We start from the raw sequence: 10,478 nt of genomic DNA, 5'->3' as shown, positions 1-10,478 counted from the left end.
AATGATTAAATTTTTTCCTCTAGATCTTAAGAAGAGAATGCTGTCAATTTTCCCTTTTTTGAAATTATTCTCTAGCAGAAATTTGGATAGTCTTTCATATCATGCTCTGGGTGCTTTTTTCAAACCACATAGAGCTTTGTATAGCTTGAAAACATGATTTAAAACCTGATGACTTTCAAAACCTGGAGATACCTTAACATATACTTTTTCCTTCAGGTATCTATTTAAGAATGCACTTTTTATATTCATTTAAAATAGTTTGAACTACATATAGGATACAAAAGCAATAAGAAACCAATAGTTTTTATCCTAGATACTAGAGCAAATATTTATCGTAATCTATATCTTTTTCTTGATTGTAGCCCTGAACCATGTAATGAACCTCTAGGTTATTTTCTAGATTTTCTCCATTTAGAGTTTTTCTATAGCTGCCCTAAGTCATTTATGACTTATTGGAGCTGATAGTTCAGTTAATGGACAGTTCGTTTGGTTTATAGAGCTAATTTTCTATTTTGAAGTCTTTACTGGTAAGAATTAGCTATCAAGTGAAAATTTTAGGCTAACAAACTCGTATTCCAATTCTGATAGTTTCATCAGCTCCAGAAAATTGATTTTACGCTAGAGGGACCTTTGGTTTGGGTTTCAATGCTTTCGAACTCATTTCGGGCTATTAGTCAAAATTTGATAAAAATGGCCCTTAGGTGAAGGGCCCATTTTTTATTGAAACAACCTCGGATAGAAGTTTTGAATGTGCTACTGAGTACAAAATGTTGAATTTAATAGGGTAACATAGTTTATTTTCATTTATTTGATTTTGAATAAATCCCGCGGTGTCAGTAGAAACTTAAAATTATTCCATGTTTCAGCTGGTGAAACTCAGTAAGCGCATTCGCTAAAGTGGACCTTTGGTTGCTTTAGCAGAGGCTTCATATGTGGCCAACCAATCAATTTAATGGCTTTCCCAGTCAGGTTACTTAAGTGGAGGTCTGTCTATTAAAGCTAATGTTGCTTAAGCGACAGCCCATCTGCTTTAGGAAAAGGGCTAGACCACTCGGGTACCACTTTAGCAGTGACCGTTTTAGAAGCATCTAGGAGGTCATTAAATTACTCAATTTTCTCCCATTTTTAAAAATTCTCAAGAGCTAAAATCCCTAGAAAGTGTGGAAGATTAGGAGAGTGCTTACTGGGAGACTTTGGGGATTTGTAAGCTCAGATTACTCGTTTTCTCATCAAAATCTTGGTAAGCCTCCATCCAATTCTTGGTGTAATTCTTCAATTTAGACACAAATCCCTAGATTATTGATAGGTTTATTTTAGTCATTTGAGTTTGAAATTTACTCATTCTTGAGAGTAAATGATCCTTGAGCATAGATAGACGTGTTGACGATTTGAAAGTAAGATTCCACAAGCGGTCCCCACATGGAATTTTGACTTGAATTTGGATCTAAATCATAAAAATGCAATATGGGTACTGTTGTTCTCGTATTGATGAGTAGATTACCATTTTGATAGTATGGCATCATGCGAAAGCTTCTCAAAATGGGAAATCATCAATTTAGTTGACTTTATTGGGATTTCTTTGGCATCTAGGTAGGCTAGGCTAACGTTTCTCCTAGATTGAGCTAATTATAGTATCAATGTGATAATATGATAGTTTGGATTAGGAATTAGGACTGGGTTACATTTAGTGTGAATTGGATGATTTAGCCAATTTAAAGGTCGTAATTAGGCATAATTGACTTAGTTACTCATTCTTTAGGAATTATTATTATTTTAGGACACAATGAGGTTTATTTAATATCTTGTAGTGAAATTGACACTCTAGCATAGTTGGATAGAATTTGCATTAGAATGGATTATCGAAGTTAGAATTGGACCCATCCAGCACACCTTAAGCAAAGATTACTATTAGCTCCTCGTAGACTCAACAGATGTGTATATTATTTTTTTTACTTTCTTGAGATGAGGAGGTTTTTAGACACTTGATGGCTTATTCTAGACTGGTTTGGGAGATGATTAGTTTTGGTAAATGTTTAGTGATTTATGATAATAAGGTTGGTTCGATTCCAGCATTAATGACTATATTAGTTTTGATTTGAGTTTGATATTCATGATAATAATTTTGATTTGAGTCCGGCATATGAGATACTAGTTTTGATTTAAGTTCAAAATTGAGAGGTTACGCATGACAGTTATTGAATTAATTTGAGTTTGGTGTTTACATTATAAAAGGATCCATGGTTATGATTTTAAGATATGGTTAATTAGTATAATTCATGTTACTACTTCTTCTTGGTTTCACCCTCTAGGCTTATGAGGGCTCAATTATGTTGTGATAGCTATGTTTCTTTAATATCATTATTTTGGCTGTTAATTTCAATATTTGAAACGCTATCCCAGGTTTGCCCTTTTCCTTTCCTTAGATTATTTATCTCGCATTTTATTATATTTATATTATGATTTAGCCTACAGAATACCCGTGGCTTTAGTACTCATACTATACTTCTGTACATTTTAGTGCAAATCTGAGTACTAGCTGCCATCATTGACGCTTTGATTATGCTGGTTAGAGTTTGGAGATGGGGTGAGCTCTCAGATCCGGAGTTGACATTTTCTCTATCTTCTACTTTTGGATAGTCTTTCAATTTTTTAGACTGTTGTATATTTGACTTTGTTAGTACTCGTATACTTTTAGATTAGAGACTCTTGTACCGACTTTACTAGGTCGTGGGATGATATTACTTTTCACTTATTCCTCTTTATTTATTTTATTGTCTTTATGATTTATGTCTTATAATTTACTTACTTGCATAATCCCAGCATTTATGTCATTTTCCATGAACTAGCCCATTACTTATAGCTCCGGGCTTTGATTTAGCTTATCTACTGGTGGGATAAAGTAGGTACCATCATGACTCATGAAATTGCAGTGCTAGGTTTACTAGTATTATTGGTACAAGAGCAAGTGTCTATTCGAGTCCCATAGATCAGAACAATGGCATTTATTTTCTATATTCGGAAGGCTATAAGACATTCTTAGGAGATATGTACTTTCTTCACTTATTTTTGTGCTAAGAGATTGAGTTGGTCTCTAATATTTATTTGGTTTTACTCTTTTATAGATGTCTAGGACACGTGCTACTACTACACAAGATGAGGACCACGATTCCATGCTAGGGATCTTACCAGAGTACGTGGATGACCCTAAGGTTGAGGATAAAATGGAGATACATCCCCAGCTAGAGAATAGGATAGGAGCCTTCTCCTGATCCTATTCCTACTTCTGCACCACAGATTCCTCTACCCCAGTCAATAATTGGCCAGGGGCCATCCCAGGCTCTATCGATGTTCATTTATTTATCACTTCTCAGAGATACATTATTTCATCTCTTCAGTTTTGTTGGTGGTACACCGTCTGATGGTGCCCAGTTTATGAATTATAGTGGCATTTGGGTGATGGCACAACCTATAGCGGCATACCCTAAAGTCGAGGTACCTCCAACATTGCTAGTTGCTCAACTAGTAGTTAACCAGCCTACTATGTCTGTTGAAGAGCATAAGATGTTGGGAATGTTCTTCGGATTGAATCTGGTAGGTTTTGTAAGGAACCGGGTATGGATGCTCATGAGTTCTTGATTGTTTGTGCGAATAGGCTTTATAATTTAGGCCTAGTTGAGACTCATGGTGTTGACTATCCTGATTTTTAATTAGATTTGGTAGCTTGATAATGGTAGAGAGGTTATCTTAATTCCAAGCCAACAGTATCTCCTCCTTTGACATGGACTCAGTTCTATGAGGTTTGCTTAGAGAAACATATGCCTCATAGCATTAGAGATCAGTTCTTGAGATTATAGTAGGGTTTTATGACTATCTTAGAGTATGAGGATCGATTTCATGAGTTTACGAGTCATGCTACAACTATTTTACCAATCGAGTATGAACAGATTTGGTGCTTTGTTCGAAGATTGAGGCTTCATCTTTGCATGGCTATGTAGAGTTTGGTTACTCCTGGTAGGCCTTTTATTAATGTTTCTAATCATGCTCAAATTATAGAGAAGATACATCGCGAGGCCCTAGGGGGCAGCGGTAAAAGGTTGTGATACTAGGGCAGTTTCAGTAGAAGCTGAAGTGGCTTACAGTTTAAAGGTAGTGGTTCCTAAAGTAGGTACCCTCCCCGCCAGTCTTATCTACATCGGGTTTAGTCTAGTAGGCTTATTCATGCTACACTTCAGATTACCAATGGAGGTCAGTCTAGCTACAATGATTATCCTAGCTAGAGTAGTGGTCAACCTCCGAGAGGTTCATCTTCTAGGTATTCTAGCAGAGGTGATTATTTCTGGTCAGTCGGGTCTTTTAGTTTCAGTATATTGCCTAGGGGTGTTATAATTATGGGGCCTTCATCCATTTCTCTAGAGAGTGTCCCAAGCGTGGGGCGATTGTTCCTACAATACAGAGTTTTCCACCGATTAGGGCAGTACTACCTCCATCTAGGGGTGGTATACAGGGTTATTGAGGTGATCCCTAGGGTGGTCGTAGAGGTCTTTAGGCAAGTAGGATAAGAGATCGATCAGGCTCCTATCCAGGTGTCAGGCAAGTTTATTTGTATGCCATACCTAGTAGATCGGAGGTAGAGTCTTTGATTGATGTTATTACAGGTATGATTTCAGTGTACCATCACCTAACTTTTGCTTTATTTGTTCTGGAGCTTATTCTTATGTATTTGCTTATCATGCACCGTGGTTAGAGTTATCTTGGGATTCTTATTTATGTTGTTAAGCATATTTACTCTCATGGGTAATTTTTTAGTTGTGGGTTAGGTTTATAAATTATGTGTTATTTCTGTTTGAGAGTTTTATACTTAGGCTGATCTTATGGTGTTAGATATGGTGGATTCTGATGTGATTCTGGGCATGGACTGGTTATCCCCCCATCATGCAGTCTTTAATTATTTTGCCAAAACTGTTACGTTAGCCAAGCCGGCATACCCTTTATTATGTAGTAGGGATATTTAAGCCATTAACCAAAGGGGATTATTTCTTATATTTGGGATAGGAGACTTATATCGAAGGGTTGCAAGTCTTATTTTGCTTATATTCATAATGTTAGTGTGCAGAGTCCCTCACTTGACGTTGTTCCTATTGTTCTTGACTTTCCTAATGATTTTCCTACCAATCTACCTGATCTTCCTCCTATGCAATATTAAGTTTATTGTTAATCTTGAAATGAGCACCTAACTTATTTCTATGGCACCTTATCATATAGCTCCTACAAAGCTTAAAGTGTTGAATTCTCAGCTTCAGGATCTTCTGGGTAAGTGTTTTATTAGACTGAGTGTCTCACTTTAGGGAGCTCCTAGTTTGTTCATGAAGAAGAAGGATGGTTCCTTACATATGTGTATTACTTACAGGTAGCTTAATAAGGCGATGGTAGATAATAGGTGCCTTATGCCTCGTATTGATGATTTATTTGACTAGCTTCAAGGAGCAACGCATTCTCTAAGATTGACTTAAGGTCCGGTTACCATCAGTTGAGGATTTGAGCTGAGGACATCAAAAAGTCAGCCTTTCAAACTCATTTTAGTCTTTATGAGTTCCTGGTGATGTCTTTTGGGTTGACCAATGCCCCTATTGCATTTATGGATTTCATGAACAACGTGTTCAAACCTTATTTGGATTTCTTCATGATTGTGTTCATCGATGATATTCTTATGTATTAGAGCAGTAGGGAAGAGCATATGCAGTATTTGAGGGTTGTGCTCCAGACTTTAAGAAATCATAGGCTTTTTGCCAAATCTCAAAGTGTGAGTCTTGGCTTGAGTTAGTGAAAATTCCTAGGGCATGTGGTGTCTAAGGATAGGATTATGGTAGACCCAACAAAGATTGATGTTATTCGTGATTGGACTAGGCGTACATCTCCATCAGACATTTGTAGCTTCATTGGTTTGGCAAGTTACTACACGAGATTTATTAAGGCCGGAAGAAGGTACTTTTCTAGTGGTCCAAAGAGTGTGAGTTGAGCTTTTGAAAGGTCAAGAGTTTTCTCACGTCATCTCCTATATTGGCTCTTCTCATTAAGGCAAAGGATTTATCGTGTATTGTGATGTTTTTGCTATTGTTTTGGATTATGTGTTAAAGCAGTAAGGTCGAGTTATTGCTTATGCATTGAGGCAGTTGAAGGTGCACGAGCGCAACTACCCTACTCATGATTTGTGTTGGCGGCGGTAGTTTTTATTCATAAGATTTGGAGGCGTGATCTATATTGCGTGCATTGTGAGATCTACATCGATCATCATAGTCTTCAACATCTTATGACCCTGAGCGAGCTTAATTCTAGGCAATGTAGATGGATGGAATTGCTGAAGAATTATGACATCTCTATTTTAAACCATCTGGGCAAGGCGAACATGGTAGCGTACACCTTGAGCTGGAAATCGGTGAGTATGGACAACTTAGTTTCTATCTTAGTTTCTAAGAGGCCATTGGTGTGGGACATCTGGTCCTTAGCCACGTTGATAGTACAACTTGACATTTTGAACCCCAAAGAGATTCTTACTTGTGTTGAGGAGAGGTCTACCATATTTGAGCAAATTCAGAGTCGCTACTTTGAGTATAAGGGACTTTATGTTATTCGAGATCAAGTGTTGGATGGTGAGTCCAGGAGGGCTACTATAGATTTAGAGGGTATTCTGAGGTATGGCGGCTGCATTTGTGTTTCGAGGGTTGGTGACTTAATTTAGTCAAAATTACACGAGGCCTATAACTTTAAATATTATCTTCACTCTGGTACAGCTAAGATGTATAGATATTTGAAGCAACACTATTAGTAGAGTGGTATGAAGAGAGATATGGCAGACTATGTAGCTTGTTGCCTATATTGTTAGTAGGTAAAGGTTGAGTATCAGAGGCCTGGTCGCTAGATTCAGAGGTTGCCCATTGAGTGGAACTGGGAGCAGATCACCATGGATTTCATTAGTGATTTGCCATGCACCTTCTGTGGTTTATTTGGGTCATTGTATATCGATTGACCAAATTGGCATATTTCTTTCCTATTCAGATGTCCTTTAGTACCAAGAGGTTAGCCTATCTCTATGTTTGTGAGATAGTTCACCTGCATGGAGTGCCTATATATATTATTTCATACCAGGGCTTAGAATTCACTTCTAGCTTCTAGAGAGTTTTAAGGAGGAGTTAGGTACTCAGGTGAATCTTAGCACCGCTTTTCACCCTCAGATCGATGGACAGTTAAACCAGACTATTCAAGTTCTCGAGGGTATACTCCGAGCTTGTGTTATGGATATTGGAGGTCACTGGGAGCAGCACATAGCATTGGTAGAGTTAGTATATAATAACATCTACTATTTGAGTATTGAGATGGCACTTGTCACGACCCGAGTGCACCCCCTAGTCGCGACAATGGTGCTTCTGGTCATAAGTAACCACAAGCTAACCTATGAGTTGGTACCTTCTGTAAGCACTGAATAAAATAGCAATAGTACACATGTGTGGAAGATACACTATTGAATGTAATGCTGATATGAATACTGAAAATATGGTTCAACCACAAGTCTGAAACATCTAATAAAATACTAAAATCTAAATGTCAAATTAAAACAACTGATAATTCTGAAAAGTCTGATAAGCTAAAAAGCTATCTAACTGATCGTCTAATTGTCTGATTACCAGAAAAGCCTCTAACTAACTGAGGAGTTGATGGGACAAGCCCCCAACTAGCTCTGACTGACTGTATATAAAGAACTATTAAAATAACTGGAATAAGCAATCATGTCCTCGATGGATGAGGACTCACCACTACTGCTATTGGGTACGCTGAACTATCTAGGAGTGGTCGGGAAACTGAGCGTCTGAACCAATGTTATAAGACAGCATAGTGTAAATAAGAGTATGTGATCAGTACTTTGAATGTACTGGTATATGAGATAAGGTCTAGCTGAAATGCATGGGATACTGTGCATATGAGATAAGTATTAATTGAACAACAAGAAATAACTGAGCATGAATGCATGAAAACTGTAATATCTGAGAATGCAAGACCAAGCATATACATATTTCTGAAATGATCTATAAACTGAAAGACTAAATTCTGTATAACTAAATAAGTATAAATCTGTATGCTTTGGGCAAGCAAACCTGAACTGAATATATACTAAACACTGTACTGAGACTGTGGGAGGTATCATATAACTAACATGCCCCAATCTGAGCAAATCGGGGTCTAACCTGTGACCCAGTTAGAAGGGTGTCAGTATCATGCCACGGGTACTAACACTGGATGGCGAAGTGGATACACGAGGCTGATGTCCTGTAGGACTAGGGAGTCAGTCCTAACTGGCAGTTAACCCCTAAGAGACTTTGTTGTGCCAGTTGGTTTCAGTTCAGGGCATCCTTCTCCATTGGGTCTTTCCTTTCAGCCAGATGGATCCTTGAATTTTGCTCTCTTCTCACACAGTGCAAAAAGTGTAGTTTTGTGCTTGTATGATGACACATCTGCTGAAAAGCCTTCCTTAGAGATTGATCTAGATCCTTATGTTAATCGATCAGGTGATATTTGGCATGCTGCTTTAGATTGTTCTTTGTCATTTAAGACTTATGGTTATAGATGCAAGGCGGCTACTTCTGGGAAGAGAGGAGAGCTGGTTCTTTTGGACCCATATGCTAAGGTTATAAGGAGTGTTATTTCTCGTCAGGTTGGGTCTGAGAAATGTCCAAAATATCTTGGAGAACTATGTCAGGAACCTGGCTATGATTGGAGCAGTAATGTCCGTCCTAGCTTACCTATGGAGAAACTGATAATTTATCGCTTAAATGTGACTCAATTTACAAAGGACAAGTCCAGTAAGCTACCCGATGACCTTGCTGGAACGTTCTCTGGTATTAGCAAAAAATGGCACCATTTCAAAGATCTTGGTGTGAATGCAATGTTACTGGAGCCAATTTTCCCTTTCGAGGAGCAGAAAGGACCCTAGTATCCGTGTCATTTCTTTTCACCTGGAAATATGTATGGACGTTCTGGTGACGCTCTTTCTGTCATTAAATCTATAAAAGATATGGTTAAGAAACTACATGCTAATGGGATAGAGGTTTTTCTTGAAGTTGTTTTCACTCACACAGCAGAGGATGCACCTTTGATGCATGTTGATAACACTTCCTATTGCATAAAAGCTGGTGATCTGAATATTCAAAATGCATTGAATTGCAACTACCCCATAGTCCAACAAATGATTTTGGACTGTCTCCGCCACTGGGTAATTGAGTTTCGTATTGATGGTTTTGTTTTTATAAATGCTTCTTCCTTGTTGAGAGGGTTCCATGGAGAGATTCTATCTCGTCCTCCATTAGTCGAAGCTATTGCCTTCGATCCTATACTTTCAAATGTCAAGATAATTGCGGATAATTGGAATCCAGTAGCTAATGATTCAAAGGAAAATTTATTCCCTCACTGGAGGAGATGGGCACAGATAAAACTGGTTTTGGGACCCAATTTATTTCATTCTTGAGTAATTTAAGAATGAGAAGAAGTAATCTTCTTCAAAAGAATACCTTCTTGAAGGAAGAAAACATCCGGTGGCATGGGATTGACCAATCTCCTCCAAAATGGGATGACCCTTCCAGCAAATTCTTGGCTATGACTCTGAAGGCCGATGCTGAAGTCAGCCAGACACCAGTCTCTGATATTGGAGGTGACCTGTTTGTTGCCTTCAATAGTGCAGGCGATTCAGAGGGTTATCCTTCCACCACCTCCAACAGACATGGTATGGCATCGTCTCGTTGACACAGCCCTCCCTTTCCCCGGGTTTTTTGATGAGAAGGGGACCCCAGTTGAAGATGAATTAGTTGCATATGAGATGAAGTCTCACAGCTGTTTACTGTTTGAAGCACAGCGACTAGCTGAAACTTAATTTCCTTTACACTGGCCTGTTGCTTTTTCAACTTAAGTCGTGCATCATGAGGCCTCTTACTCCTTCTCAATAGATTTTAGTAAGGCAACAGAGCATAGTAGACTTTCTTCTAAGAGAATAGTTTGTAAGCCCATTTATATATTTAAGCAATATTTAAATATAAGAGGCATTTTTTTCTGAATAGGTGAACAAATAAGTTTTTACTGAGAACACTTGTATCTAACATTTCTTTTGCAGCTTCAAATATCTTGAGTTCTTATGTAAAGCATATAAAGATTAATGCCATTGTAAGCTTTATTGATGTAAGTTTATAGACATGATTTACCCTTTGTTGTTGAATACAGCACCAACTCCACATAGAGCAGGCAGTCTAGTGCCAATTGTAATCGATTTCAAATTAATTTTGAAACGCTTTGTAGTAAGATGCGAGGGGAATTTGGCATGTCTAGAGAATCAGTCATCAATGGTCACTGTACAAACCCAAAATGACTGATTTTCTTTAAACGTGCACCCTTTCTGTTAAAGAAAATATTGGGCTCTTACTGTGATTCAGACAAAAGTA

The 10,478-nt window shown here is 38.0% G+C and overlaps 1 protein-coding gene across 1 annotated transcript; it reads left to right on the top strand.

Annotated features, from left to right (window-relative positions):
* The first annotated feature begins 5,860 nt into the window (after nt 1–5,860).
* On the top strand, nt 5,861–10,075 carry LOC107841367 (isoamylase 2, chloroplastic-like). The gene is given in 4 exon segments (XM_047396313.1): nt 5,861–5,982; nt 8,365–9,472; nt 9,475–9,737; nt 9,739–10,075. Coding segments are annotated over 4 exon segments (1,671 nt in total). The 3' UTR covers nt 9,917–10,075.
* Nucleotides 10,076–10,478: the final 403 nt, after the last annotated feature.

This window comes from Capsicum annuum, chromosome 9 (genome assembly GCF_002878395.1).
Source record: "Capsicum annuum cultivar UCD-10X-F1 chromosome 9, UCD10Xv1.1, whole genome shotgun sequence".
NCBI classification, from domain to species: domain Eukaryota; kingdom Viridiplantae; phylum Streptophyta; class Magnoliopsida; order Solanales; family Solanaceae; genus Capsicum; species Capsicum annuum.
Note: the sequence above shows the minus strand (reverse complement) of the source record. Positions and strands in the feature narration are given on the sequence as shown.